The sequence below is a fragment of the Ascidia mentula genome, chromosome 5 (assembly GCF_947561715.1).
Source record: "Ascidia mentula chromosome 5, kaAscMent1.1, whole genome shotgun sequence".
NCBI lineage: Eukaryota > Metazoa > Chordata > Ascidiacea > Phlebobranchia > Ascidiidae > Ascidia > Ascidia mentula.
The window spans coordinates 15,511,779-15,526,581 of NC_138570.1; the positions used below are offsets into that span (position 1 = coordinate 15,511,779).

General features: G+C 37.1%; 1 protein-coding gene across 1 annotated transcript; it reads left to right on the forward strand.

The window, feature by feature from the left end:
• The first annotated feature begins 2,785 nt into the window (after nt 1-2,785).
• On the forward strand, nt 2,786-3,935 carry LOC145901384 (uncharacterized). The gene is made up of 3 exons (XM_082989046.1): nt 2,786-2,897; nt 3,039-3,293; nt 3,797-3,935. Exons 1-3 carry the CDS (start codon nt 2,828-2,830, stop codon nt 3,868-3,870), a joined length of 399 nt encoding a protein of 132 aa, XP_082845172.1. The 5' UTR covers nt 2,786-2,827; the 3' UTR covers nt 3,871-3,935.
• Nucleotides 3,936-14,803: the final 10,868 nt, after the last annotated feature.

A 14,803-nucleotide genomic window follows, 5' to 3' on the forward strand; every position in this document is an offset into this window, starting at 1 on the left:
GAATTTTGGGTAGTAAAGAATCGTTTAGAAAATTTAGAAATACAATTTCCCTCTCCACAACCGTTTTTACAATTTCCACTAATCAGCATTTTAATTTAAAGAAAAGAATATGTCTTTTTTCATCGCTAAGTTTTAAAAAAAACGCAATAGGCTCATATGTATCAAAACAAGTAAGCATCCCGTTACAGTCTCATCTGTGCAACTACTGATTAACGTGCATGTGTACTTCTTACTTGTTATGCATGTTATTATTGGTGAGGGTATTGGGTTGATGTTTTTCAGGACACCAAAGTCCTTCCGTCAGCATTTGCATTGGGTCTCGTCACTTATATCGGTCTAGGTCTCTCAATTATCTGCCTGGCAGCCACCATTACTATCTACATTACAATACAGTGAGTATCTTACATATAATGATGGAATTCCGTTCGAAATAATTTACTTTCCAACTTATTTATTGGATTATTTGACACTAATTAGTCAACTGTACCTGAAAACATCTAATGACATTTTCGACAAAATCATGCATAATTCACAACTGATAATCATACTTTTGGTCTCTGTAGGAAATTGAGAAGTAAAAAACCAACGGTGTTTCTTCTCAATATATGTACTTGTTTGATGTTGGTCTGCGTTTTGTTTCTCGTTGGTGGAACTCAAGCAACACAGAGGATTCCGTGTTACGTACTCACATGTTTGCTGCATTACTTCCTGCTTGCTACTTGGTTCTGGATGACTTCTAACGCTTACAACATGTACTCAACTTTAGTTAAGGTTTTGAATTTATTGCATTTTTGATAAACTAAGCCCAAGCTGTTCCTCGACGTGACAATGTAGCGATACCAGCAAAAAAATGTACTAAGATCGGTTTATAATTGTGTAAAGCAAAATGATTCAACAATAATTCAGCTAGTTAAGTTTTTCGAAAAGCCATCGCCAGTTTCTGCAAAAAAATTCTGCCAATTTCTTTCAAAAAATGTTTTTTTTACAAGTTTTTGTTGTGGACAAGTAAAAATAATGTGCCGTTGGCAACAAATATCATCATGCAGCCAAATAAACACATTAAATTTTGTTCAACGCAAAATATGCTTCATTTTTGTAGGTTTTGGGAGTTCCCGAAAATTTGCAAGCAAAATCTGCCATCGCGTCGTACATCACACCGTTTGTGATAGTTTTGATTGACTTTTGCACTACAGTTGTCGGTTTTGACCTTAAAGCCTACAGACCGGGTAAGTTTAACTTGTGTGTGCTGATGATACTTACATCTGTAAAATCTCATTTTTTAGATGATATTTTCTTTGAATCGATGTACAAATCTCGTCACATCTGCTGGCTTCGTCTCTACTCACTCTACTATGGATTTCTGCTTCCGGTTGGGATGCTGTTTCTATGCAATGTCTACTTTTTCATTGCTGTGATGGTGAAACTTACTTGTCTGAGAGCAAAGGTATGAGTTTACGTTGACAGAGGGTTCGCTTGTTTCCCTCGTACTTTGACAGACTGATTACTCAAAAACAGATACAGATACTGAAGATTAATAAAATAATGAACATTCGTAGATTCGATCGACAGCCAGGGAGAAAAGTGCAAAGGAAAATTTCCTGAGAGCAGTTACATTGATTGGCATTATGGGTTTGACCTGGGTATTCGGGTTTCTCATGTTGTTCGCTGATAATGAATTGTATCGGAGCATTATGGCATGGCTTTTTACCTTATTTAACTCGACACAAGTAAGTAAATTTCGTATTTTGTCTCAATGTTTGAGTTAGGATTCTTAGTATTTATTGACCCGCAAAAAAATCGAGTAAAAACACTATCAGTTTTGCTGGAGTGCAGTAAAGCACCGCTTTTATACGAAAGAACAAGTGCTTTTAAAATGACTGTTTTGAAACAAAGTCATGAATATTTTAAACGTTTTATTCATACATAATTCGAACACAATATAAATGTGCCATTCTACTGGGAGCGATGGACATTGTTTACAAATATAATGACTTTCTCTAGGGAATTTTTGTTTTTTGGTCGAACTGCGTTCGAAATGAGGATGTACGAAAGTTGTGGCTCCCATGTTGTACGAAGCAAACCCGGACGGTATCAGAATTATCCACGAGAAGCACAGAAACATAATTTCGTCACTAATGTGATTTTATTATCCGAAAAATAAATTTTTTTATTACAATCGGAGTATGCACGAGAATAAATGTGTATGTTTAGCGTTTTTGTATTCAAGACATAAAATAAAATTTCCTTAAAAGTTTAGTGTATAAAATGCTTTTCTTTCTACAAAGCAATCCACCATCTGAATTAAAACATATAAATATCATCAAAACACGTCAGAATAAGTGGAAATGCTTCATGCAAAATTACCTGGTTCAGGTAAAGGTTAACCTTAATTAAGTGATTAATCATGCATTGCTTTGAACCTCCTTTGGTTAGAACGGCCTGCAGTGAGGTCAAAACCCGAACAGAGATTCAAACATTAGAGTTATTGCCTGGTTGCCAGTGCACAGTTTCAATTCGTTTTATTGTTGACGTAAAAACACGGCATTTTGATTTTCACAATCACTTGTTTCTTGCAACTTTAACGACGTGATTGCAATTACACGAAGGGAAATGAAAGGTTCAAAGGATGCAGATTACAGTAAAACGTTTATTATTTTTGGTTAGATATAGGCATACATGACCAGATAGCCTTTATATGTGAAGCTCAGTCATTAGAACAATGGGAACAAAACATATTGGCTAACCGCTGAATAAACTTGTTTTAAGGTTTCTCTACACTGTTAGCCTTGACGCAAAAAGAGAAGATTTAGATCAATTTAAACTCGAAATGTCTGGAACACTTTGCGTTCTGGTTCTTCAAGTCTTTGTTGCAACAGCTCTTTGTGGCAACATTAAGTGTAAGCGTTTGTAACTGCTTCATAGAAGTAACATAATAACTTAAAGTTAGGTACCAACCAGCATTCCTTCTATCACGAACATACTAATGTGTGTAGTTTTGCTCATCAGTTTCAGTTATTTAATATGAAATTGTTTTTCAGTAATTACTGGTTCTGGATTTTTCGGTGCCGATACAGACGGTATTCACCACTTTTCTCAAACTTTTTCATCCTGCTACAAGATACCCCCGGAGTGCGTTGTAGCCGTCGTTGCAGGTGCTAACGACATAGCTGATACGTTTGCAATCAACGTCACATTGATCGAGGTGTGGGGTTTCAGAGCAACCCTGACACGATCCGACCAAGCAACTAGCTGGGAACAAACCCGTCTAACATGGGCATGGACTGCGACCTTTGGTAAGCGCAATGTTTAAACCTTTTAGAGATGTAGTTTGAATGTAATTTGAAAGAAAACGAATCGAGCTTAACGTTGAAACACAACTGTTTTTTTTGATACATAGCCTTTTGCAACCGTGAACACGAATTTTTGGCATAAACGTTCAAATACTAAGAATATGTCGGTACAAACTACTTACGCTAAACGTACGGTATCAATAAACATGTCATTCTGCTATTGTTGCACTGGGATATTTATCAATGAGTTTTGAGTTAATGAGATAAACGGTAAAAAAGTATTACAACAACAACAACAACTGCATTTGACAAAAAAAGTAAAAAAGTTTTGAAAATTATATATATGGTTGCAAATCGCCTGAAAAACGTTTTCGCATACACATGGTGGGAATCCCTGATATAGAACATGTTTGAGTCACTTTATTCAGACCAAAAATACCGTAGAACAGGTATTTGTCTGACATTTCCCACATTCAACTATAGTATTGTTTATTTTTAAGTGGGAGATTTGAACGGAAATAATTGCACGTCACCAGGAGCGATTTGTACGAATATCGAAGGTTCTCAGCAGTGTACGTAAAAGTGTGTCCTTTTGTGGAACTAACCAATGTTTTCCCTGACTGGAGTTGTGACTATGTTACCTGCTAAACCTTTTGTAATGGAAAACTTGTATTCAACGCGTATATTTGCAGTATTTCTATGTGTTCCAAAATTACTCACAAAGAGTAATTGACGATCAGCGTCAGAACGATCTTTACATTTCAAATATTACAGAAACATTAATTTCGCCATAATGACAGTTTCTGTACCAAAACGATTCAAAACAAACAAAACCAAAGCTTAACATTTACACAACTGCATAACCGACAATAAAATACGACATGAAGTTTCTGCAACAGGGAGCTACTCTCAAAAACCATGAATTCCGTCTTACTTCTTTTATTAGGTCGAAATGAGAGGAGCAGGAAAAACGGGGGGTTGCAATCACCAAAGAAAAATCACAAAGTATTTGTCTTTATTTCGAAATGTCTTCCTAGAATGCCAAAAACGTTCCAGGAACACTGGCAAGTTTCATTATGGTATTCCGGTCGGTAACTGTTGAAGCTGTTATTTCCTGTTCCAGTTTAACTGTAGTTTTCGTGCAAAATTCCTGCAGCGTAAAAACAATTCATCAAGGCTTTGTTATTAAATAGTAAAATAAAGCAAAGAGGATACATATAGCAGTGTGGTATTTACCAGAGCAAAACACACACAGACAATAATAAATGGAAACAAACACAAATGTATACAGAACTTCAACAAAGTTCTCGCCATTGAGTAAAACTTATCGCAATCTTAACAACTAATGTGTATAAAAACACATATCTAGCAGCTTTAGAGCAGAAGAGAGAGAGATTAAATAAATTTAGACGAGTAGATTGGTTTAATGCTAGTACACCTATATGTGCGATTGTAAAACATATTTCCGCGCATTGCAAGTTTGTTGAGAACAAATTTAGTTCGTTTCACGTGGTTATAAACATCACCCAATTTTACTGGCAGTAGACACAGAAATAGTTGATGGATTATAGTTAATAGCATATAGATGTAATTAAATACTGCGCGATTCGTGCTATACGTGATTTTCTGTGCATTGCGACCTTTATACAGTATAGCGTCAAATCTTAATTTGCGGCAGTGGTGTGGAGGTAGCACGGAATAATAGCAGATTGCTTGAATCATAATTAATTGCATGCAGATGTGATTGAGTGCTTTACAATTTCTGTTGAACGGGATTTCTTTGCGTTACTACATTATGACACTAGCGTGTAAAACATATTTCCGCGCATTGCAAGTTTGTTGAGAACAAATTTAGTTCGTTTCACGTGGTTATAAACATCACCCAATTTTACTGGCAGTAGACACAGAAATAGTTGATGGATTATAGTTAATAGCATATAGATGTAATTAAATACTGCGCGATTCGTGCTATACGTGATTTTCTGTGCATTGCGACCTTTATACAGTATAGCGTCAAATCTTAATTTGCGGCAGTGGTGTGGAGGTAGCACGGAATAATAGCAGATTGCTGAATCATAATTAATTGCATGCAGATGTGATTGAGTGCTTTACAATTTCTGTCGAACGGAACACCGCTGCACGCCCGATATTGTGAAAGGCTGGAAAAATCTGTATTCTGAAGAAAGATACATGTTGTACCAAACCCTTGTTTCCAGGAACGCTTCACATTCGAAAGAACAGCGTGAGCATCCAGGACGAGAAGCAAATTGTTTCCCCGCAATATGCATCAGCTTATTGAGATTTTGACTTCCCGCACTTTCATCTATCACCTGATGCTGCAAGCAGAGTTAACGTGTTCTTATTTTCTTGCAACCTCGAAATTTCCCATATTTCTCGTCGAATTTGCTGCGCCGTAACCCTGATCTGGTTATATTGGTTGAAACAAAATCTGCATAATGACCTACCATTAAAAATATTTAAACCATTCGTCCTCGCCAGGAGATAGCTTACGATCATATCTATGTGCATGCGCCGTCTCAGCGTCTTTAGAAATCCGACGCGGCGGTGTTATTACCCAATCGCTGTCAATTACCACGATCGTTCAATCAATCAAAAAAATTCCAAACAACGTATATGCGCTTCGCACTAGTGCAACTTGACCACAATACCCGCTGCTATATAAACCGATTCTATGAACAAAATTCCTCCAATTGAAGGCAGCAGATTTATTGAAAACATCGATTGATAAATAACGCTCACGGTAATTTACGTTTCCTAAATTTGCTTTTAGGAAACGGTATTCATTGATGGGTCGAGAGGTCAAATATTTGGATAGGGGTCATTAATCGCTATAAGCTAGTGATTTGTGTGCAAATTTTTTTTGTATCGATCATTTACCACTTAAAGGCCTTAACGATTGCAATGATGCAAGACGTGTGGGTGACGTTAGTCATTTGTCGCTTATTTTATGTTGATATGCCAGGTTGCTGCGGGATGGTTACTAATTGACGATGTGATAAACGCTTTGCTTTAATGATTTATGTCATGATGTACAGTTTACTTTAGTTTGTAGATTTACAAAACCGGCAGTTGCGTTCCTCAGCTAAGTTTAAATAGCGGTAAAGTACACGGACTGTTGTGTCTATACTGATCTACTGACATCAAACTTCAAAATTCTTTTAGCATTTTGAGGGAGAGCTCTCAAAGAGATTAAAATGTCAAGAAAGTGGTTCATTTGCGCTCTTGTAATATATTTTGTTTTGGGCAATAGAAGTGAAGCAAACAGTAAGTAAGCATTTTACATACTTGACCTCTACCTATGTCCCTAAAATAAGCGCAACCAAATATTTGCTTTCAGCTGTGAGTGGCAACACGGATTTTGGAACCAGTGAAGTTAATACAATCAATGTCTCTCACGTGTACGACACTTGTTACAAGTTACCACCCCTGTGTATTGCTGCAGTGGCATCTGGTGAGAGGTATCAGCCAGACACATATCAAGTCGATATATTGGCTAATGAGGTTTGGGGATTCAGGGGAAGATTGTTTCGATCGGATGACACGACAGGTTGGGGGCAGACAATTACGATGCGATGGATTGCAGAATTCAGTAAGTGGTTTTGTTTCTCAGCTAAAGAAAATGTTGAATTGTTTTCTTTATATAATTCATTGTATTTTCCTGTATATACGCAACTTATTATTTCCAATGAACTTCCAACTCACGTTGAACTTGTATGTGGCTTGTTGAAGAGCACATTTGATGTAACCCACTTTTTTTTATATATCTCTCGATAAATTAAAGTTGGATTTGCTTGGGAGTGTAAGTTGTGTTATGTGAACACGCATGCCAAAGTTAATCGCAATGGCAAATTAATATCTGAGACGTTATTTTACAGCTGGAAATTACAGAGGTGATCCTTGCGCACCCGGTGGGAATTGCACCACTGATGTAGGAGTTCAAAACTGCTCATGTTTTAGTGGATACACAGGAGCAAATTGTACAAGTATGCGACTTAAGCGATACTGTTAATTAAGTATAGACTGGAACGCGGTTTCTTCAAGTATTACAATGCAGGACATCAGACCTTGGTATTCCCGTGCCGTCGAACAAGTTTTACATTAATTTTGAATGACAATCGCAAAATACAGGGATTAAAGTCTAAATCTAATTAGTTGTATGTTACTGTCTTTCGCAGACATCGACGATTGCTTGTCTAATCCTTGCATAAACGGAGGGACTTGCTTTGACCACATTAACAACTACTCCTGCAGTTGCGTGGCCGGCTTTGAAGGAATCAACTGTGAAACAAGTGAGTACAAATATAAATCTATCAGGGGTTAAATTAGGCACGTTGGGACTTTTTGTGGAAGTTCAATGTTTTTCGTAGAAAAAGACTTCGATTTCCGGTTGCAGTTCATGTACATTAAATATTGCGAGTAATAAAGTTTATAAAGCTGTAGTGTAAATCCTGTCCAATGAAAACACATGTGAGGTGATGGGTCCGCTATCATCATTTGACATTTACAGTGTCGATTTTATCTCACGAGTAATATTTTCAATTATTGTTAAAAAGACATCAACGAGTGTTTTTCAAGTCCTTGTCAAAACGGGACGTGTGTGGACCAAGTCAACCAATACTTTTGTAACTGCAGCTCTGGATATTCCGGCGAAACTTGCGAAACAGGTCGGAGAAAACGTTTACAAGTATTAACTCATTAATAAACATCAGTAACGCTTGTATTTCTTCTACTTATTCCAAGAGAACACGATAATAAAAATTTGAGAAATGTTGAACATTAGGTTTGTTGTGCTGCGATGCGTTATTGTAAACATTCGAAGTGCAGAGATATTTTTGCAAATATTTATCATTTCGATAATTATTCCCCGATATTGACGAATGTAGATCAAAGCCGTGTCGCAACGGTAAATGTGTTGACCGGGTAAATTTACTTCATGTGCAGCTGCGTTGTGGGCTACACTGAATGGCAAGGGCAAATACATATAAGTTTTGTATAAAATAAGGCAATAAAGTCGAAATCTAATTAGTTGTATGTTACTGTCTTTCGCAGACATCGACGAGTGCTTGTCTAATCCTTGCATAAACGGAGGGACTTGCTTTGACCACATTAACAACTACACCTGCAGTTGCGTGGCCGGCTTTGAAGGAATCAACTGCGAAACAAGTGAGTACGAATACAAATATATCAGGGGTCAAATTAGGCACGTTGGGACTTTTTGTGGTGTTGCTTTTGTATAATGTTTATCATAGTGAAGGTAAATGTTTTTCGTAGATAGAGACTTTGCTTTCCGGTTGTAGTTCATACACATTAAATATTGCGAGTAATAAACTTTATAAAGCTGTAGTGTAAATCCTGTACTATAAAAACACATGTGAGGTGGTGGGTGTTTTATCATCAAATTTTTAATATTTTCGGCGTCGAGTTTACCTCGCAAAATATAATTTAAAACTAATTTTTAACAGACATCAACGAGTGTTCTTCAAGTCCTTGTCAAAACGGGACGTGTGTGGACCAAGTCAACCAATACCTTTGTAACTGCAGCTCTGGATATTCTGGCGAAACTTGCGAAACAGGTCGGAGAAAACGTTTACAAGTATTAACTCATTAATAAACATCAGTAACGCTTGTATTTCTTCTACTTATTCCAAGAGAACACGATAATAAAAATTTGAGAAATGTTGAACAGTAGGTTTGTTGTGCTGCGATGCGTTATTGTAAACATTCGAAGTGCAGAGATATTTTTGCAAATATTTATTATTTCGATAATTATTCCCCGATATTGACGAATGTAGATCAAAGCCGTGTCGCAACGGTAAATGTGTTGACCGGGTAAATTTACTTCATGTGCAGCTGCGTTGTGGGCTACACTGAATGGCAAGGGCAAATACATACAAGTTTTGTATAAAATAAGGCAATAAAGTCGAAATCTAATTAGTTTGTTTGTTACTGTCTTTCGCAGACATCGACGAGTGCTTTTCTAATCCTTGCATAAACGGGGGGACTTGCTTTGACCACATTAACAACTACACCTGCAGTTGCGTTGCCGGCTTTGAAGGAATCAACTGCGAAACAAGTGAGTACGTATAGAAATCTATCAGGGGTCAAATTAGGCACGTTGGGACTTTTTGTGATGTTGCTTTTGTATAATGTTTATCATAGTGAAGGTGAATGTTTTTCGTAGATAGAGACTTTGCTTTCCGGTTGTAGTTCATACACATTAAATATTGCGAGTAATAAACTTTATAAAGCTGTAGTGTAAATCCTGTACTATAAAAACACATGTGAGGTGGTGGGTGTTTTATCATCAAATTTTTAATATTTTCGGCGTCGAGTTTACCTCGCAAAATAAAATTTAAAACTAATTTTTAACAGACATCAACGAGTGTTCTTCAAGTCCTTGTCAAAACGGGACGTGTGTGGACCAAGTCAACCAATACCTTTGTAACTGCAGCTCTGGATATTCTGGCGAAACTTGCGAAACAGGTCGGAGAAAACATTTGCAAGCAATCACTCAATAATAAACATCACTAACGCTTGGAAGTATTTCTACCAACCTACGAAGTGCACAGATTTTTCAAATATTTAATTTTTAATTAACATTCTCAGATATTGACGAATGTAGATCAAATCCGTGTCACAACGGTAAATGTGTTGACCGAGTAAATTACTTCATGTGCAGTTGCGCTGCGGGCTACACTGGATCAACTTGTCAAACAGGTAGGACACTTCCATATTGTAGACTTGTTTCAATTGTTTTGTATACGTAAGTGCCGCAATCAAGTCTTGAGCCGTTTGAGGTTACCAACAATGCGTTGTGCGGTAATTGACCACAACCTGATTAACCTCGTTAAATATCTTCTCCAAATAGCGCTGACGTCATACTTTGTCAGGGGTAATATGTTGAATTTGTTCGACCTCAGATATCAACGAATGTGTCTCCTCCCCGTGCATGAACAACGCTGTGTGCCACGACGAAGTGAATGGATACCGCTGCACCTGTAGAGATGGTTTTGCGGGCAACGACTGCCAGAACGGTATCAGCAACTGTTGTGATGCTTTAAAATGTTGAATCACACATTTCTTATCATTTCTACTAGCTTGTTGCACTTGGTCTGTTTCTATAGCAGTTTACAAAATCGACAACATTAAGTTAAAGTATTTCCCCGAATCGAATCGTAAAATGGGCATAATTTTGTCGTGTATTTATATCATTCAGCGGGTGATACTAGAGGACACGAAATAACTGGACTGGACTAAAGAGGATACACCAAATAGTTGCTTAGTGTTTGTAATTAGTTGTTCAAGGTGTTCTCTTTATTCCTACAGATTTTCTGCATTTCACCATTGTGTTTCGGGTAAATAATACTTGAAAAAATAGTTAGGAGCATGTTTTATAATGACGACCCTTCTCTATACATGTTCGGTGACTACAGGTTTTAATGGTTTGCACTTTCTTGTGTGACTTCTTTGTTATGTTTAGTAACATGCCTACGGAATCCCTGCCAGAATCAAGGAATCTGTGTAGATACAACCACTGTTCACCTCTGCAATTGTCCACCGGGTTACGGTGGAGATAGTTGCGAAATTGGTCAGTATTGACTATTCAGTTACCACCCGACCTTAGCGCATTTTGTTGTTTTACATGATCGTCATTTTAATTAAATTTCGTTGTCTGTTACTTGTTCTTAGCTGTTAGGATACTTAGCTGTTAGGATTTTGTCTATTATTCGGTAAAAAGTGACCAAATCCGGCAATACTTGCATATAACGATCAATCAGCTAAGATTGACGTACTGTACTGCATAAGCAAATACGACCATAATAGCTTAAAATAACCGAGCTGCATAGTAAAGGATGTATTTTTAGTCACCAACATTTGTGGGGATAGAAACTGCAGCAATTTTGCCAAGTGTTTTCTACAAAACGGACTTTACAGTTGCACGTGTGGAAGCAATTACGAAGGTGATGGTTACACATGTAATGGTAAGATTCAGCAGATGTTTTGTAGAACTTTTAATACACTTTAATATTCTGTGCATTCCTGTATATGAAGCATACTTTGTACAATTTAGTACAATTCGGGTGTTAATTATGACATCTGAGCTTTTAGAATGAAAAGAGCCTGACCCCAATAAATGTCATGTACTATTGTTTCAGCTTTTTGCAAGAGATTGGTCATATTTAGCAAGGCTTCCAATCACTCATTAACTTTTGACAAAACGAGCATCGGTGAAACCACTTCCTCTAATGAACTATGCTTAAACGGTAAGTAAAGGAAGGATTAACTGCCTGATATTAGTTTCATTGCACCCTGATTTTGCTTGACTAAAGGACTTCGAAAACAGGTAGTCAATTGAAAGTATTGTGCTTATGTGCCACTACAATAATGAGTACATTCTGAAAAATACCGTGTGGAATAAAAAAAATAGCAGAAATGCATGCGTCTTGGTCAATTTATATCTTTCGTGACATCATTCTGTATATTGTATCAAGGTCGTCCGATGGCTTCGGCTCAGTGCACCTTCACAGATGGAAATGCAGCAAGTTTCGGTGAAATCAATAGTTTTAGTTGCGGTCAGACTCTTTCGTCAGCGGCTGGAATGGTAAGACGTCAAAAAGTTGATATAAACCAACCTAAACAATGTGTTCTGGAAGGCTGGGTAAAAAAGACAAGTATAGCAACATGCATTCTATGAACGAGATGCGTTAGGGTCATAATATACAGCTGTTTCCTTTAAACTGCCAACGATGATATTCTATTGCCACAAATGTAATGGTTCTTAAAGTAGCGTGTTCGGTGTAAGTCATTGATTAAGAAATGCCACTAACGTAGTCCTGACTATTAACGGAGTTTCCCTTTTAACAATTTCCGCTATAAATCACTACAGTATATGGTAGGATAAACTCGCTTTGTTGTGTGCAAAGTCGTCATACAAGGGTTCGAGTGATCTCTGTCATATAAAAGTTGTGTTTTTATGGCAAATTCAGGATAATCCATTGATTAGCTTCTTCAAAAACTGCGGCTTCAATATATAACGAAGCTCATATACATAAATATGTCTCTCACTTAAGAATAGGGGCATTGATATCACCTCCCGGATTCGGACGACCCCTTTGCAATTATAATATCTTTCCAAGATAACGGAACACATAAGCACAGAGGAAATATCTTCAACTGTGGCATTCTTCAACTTGGCTACAAAAAATAAGGATGGTATAACAGCAGAAGGCGCCACACAAATTGTAACGGGACTGGAAACTATTTATTCAGTTGTATCGAAAAACAAAACGGAGGTAAGATTGTGGGCGAGTTTGTGTAACCTGTATCTAGTTTACTCCCAGATATGACTTTTTGCGATAGTTTTACAGCAACAACTGCTTTAACATTTAGATATCTCCAAACACCATGTTTAACACCATGGAAATTGTCGTGCAGCTGGCTGTATCAGCATCATTTCAAACTGACCCTAACGCGTAAGTTGCTAAAAATTCTTGTCAGGTTGTAAATTGGATAATAAATATTACTTAATTTCATTGGAACAGAAGTTCCCAAAAGAGTAGAGAAAAAAAGCAGAACCTTTTGAACGTCTTGCAAAATCTGGGGGAACGAGTTGCACTTCCTGGAAATGAGACGCAACTTACACTGAAAACTAACCAAGTTACTCTACAAGTAATTACATTCTTGATTAGTAGCAGCACCTAGTGGTTGGCATGGTATGAAAATCAAAAACAATTCTTGTCCCTGTACTTGTGACAACAGTGGTGTAATTAAAATATCCAAAATCTGGGTATACGGGCCTTATCTAAAGTGATTTATGCGCCGTAATAAAATTACCATAGTATTTCTGGAATAAAAGACCAACAAACACGGGTAAAATAGCAAAGATCCCTCATCTTTAGGTGGTCAAAGCAAAACCAATGGGCATCAATGGAGAAACGACCGATGTAACGTATTCGCCCGCCACAAAGTCAGAAACAAAAGTTGTGCTACCTGTGGATGTTACTGTACCTGGAGCTCTTATCGCAGAAGCCGCGGTTGCCACAGAAACTACAGTACCTCGAGTTTCATTTATGCAATTTGACAATGACGTTCTTTTCACATCAACCAATCGAACAAAATATGTAAGAGCTTTTCACTCGAATGTTTGCATGGTCAGAAATCATAATTTTTTCATCAAATTTATTCACCTTTTAAGAAGCTATAAAACACGCATTTATATTAAAACCTTTTCAAATAGGAAGCATAAGTTTCCCAGTAGAAATTGTTAAAACAACTGATTTTCAAAACATATGTAGACTGGCATTTGTCGGTACCCTCAGGTAGTTAAAACAATTACATGTTGATTTTTATTTCTGTATACAGGTTATTTCGGTTCGTATTAGGAATTACAATCAATTTTCAATCGGTAAGAGCTTGAATCTAACTTTTAAGAACGAAACAAGTCGACAGGGGAACAAACCTTTCACAAACGGAAAACTGAAGGTAAAAATTAAAGTCATTTGCAACTCTAATTTAATCTAAGCAACTCTAATAGTTACATTGGAAATAAGTTTAATGCTTATTTTTATGCGCGACCAAGTGATAGAGACTGCACTGTGCAGTGTTGGAATCATTGTCAAAAAACATCCGTGAAATATCCCGTTAAACATTTTATTGAAGCTGGTCAATTGCTGCGAGAAACAAAATTGTCATTTACAGGAAATTGTGACAAGGACCCAATGCACCGTATGGGACAGCAAGCAGCTTCAGTGGGTTCCCAATGGCTGCCAACTTGTCCCCGGAAGTTTTCCACCGCAATGCAAATGTTTCAAATTAGCAAACTTCGCAATGCTGGTGGTACGTCAAACCTAATACTCTTGCAGATTGGTTTTGTATATAATATTATTTGCCACAAAAAAATAACATCTATCAAATGAAATCACGCAGTGATACTTCATGCAATGGCATGATTGACTGCTCAAATCAAATCATGCGTATTTTTCGCAAAACTTCTTCACGCTAAACAACACACAAAAGAAATAAAATGGCATAGGCACTGATAAAAGGTTTTCATGTCAAGCGCCCAAAACCGATCATGATTTGGAAACCGTGGTCTTAAACGCATGATGAATTTTGGGTAGTAAAGAATCGTTTAGAAAATTTAGAAATAAAATTTCCCTCTCCACAACCGTTTTTACAATTTCCACTAATCAGCATTTTAATTTAAAGAAAAGAATATGTCTTTTTTCATCGCTAAGTTTCAAAAAAAACGCAATAGGCTCATATGTATCAAAACAAGTAAGCATCCCGTTACAGTCTCATCTGTGCAACTACTGATTAACGTGCATGTGTACTTCTTACTTGTTATGCATGTTATTATTGGTGAGGGTATTGGGTTGATGTTTTTCAGGACACCAAAGTCCTTCCGTCAGCATTTGCATTGGGTCTCGTCACTTATATCGGTCTAGGTCTCTCAATTATCTGCCTGGCAGCCACCATTACTATCTACATTA

Excerpts from the sequence above, each read along its gene's own strand:
- LOC145901384 (XM_082989046.1), top strand. The coding sequence starts at position 2,828 with ATGTCTGGAACACTTTGCGTTCTGGTTCTTCAAGTCTTTGTTGCAACA. Across the intron at positions 2,898-3,038 it reads TCTTTGTGGCAACATTAAGT|TAATTACTGGTTCTGGATTT; the intron begins GTAAGCGTTTGT and ends ATTGTTTTTCAG. Across the intron at positions 3,294-3,796 it reads GGCATGGACTGCGACCTTTG|ATTTGAACGGAAATAATTGC; the intron begins GTAAGCGCAATG and ends TTTAAGTGGGAG.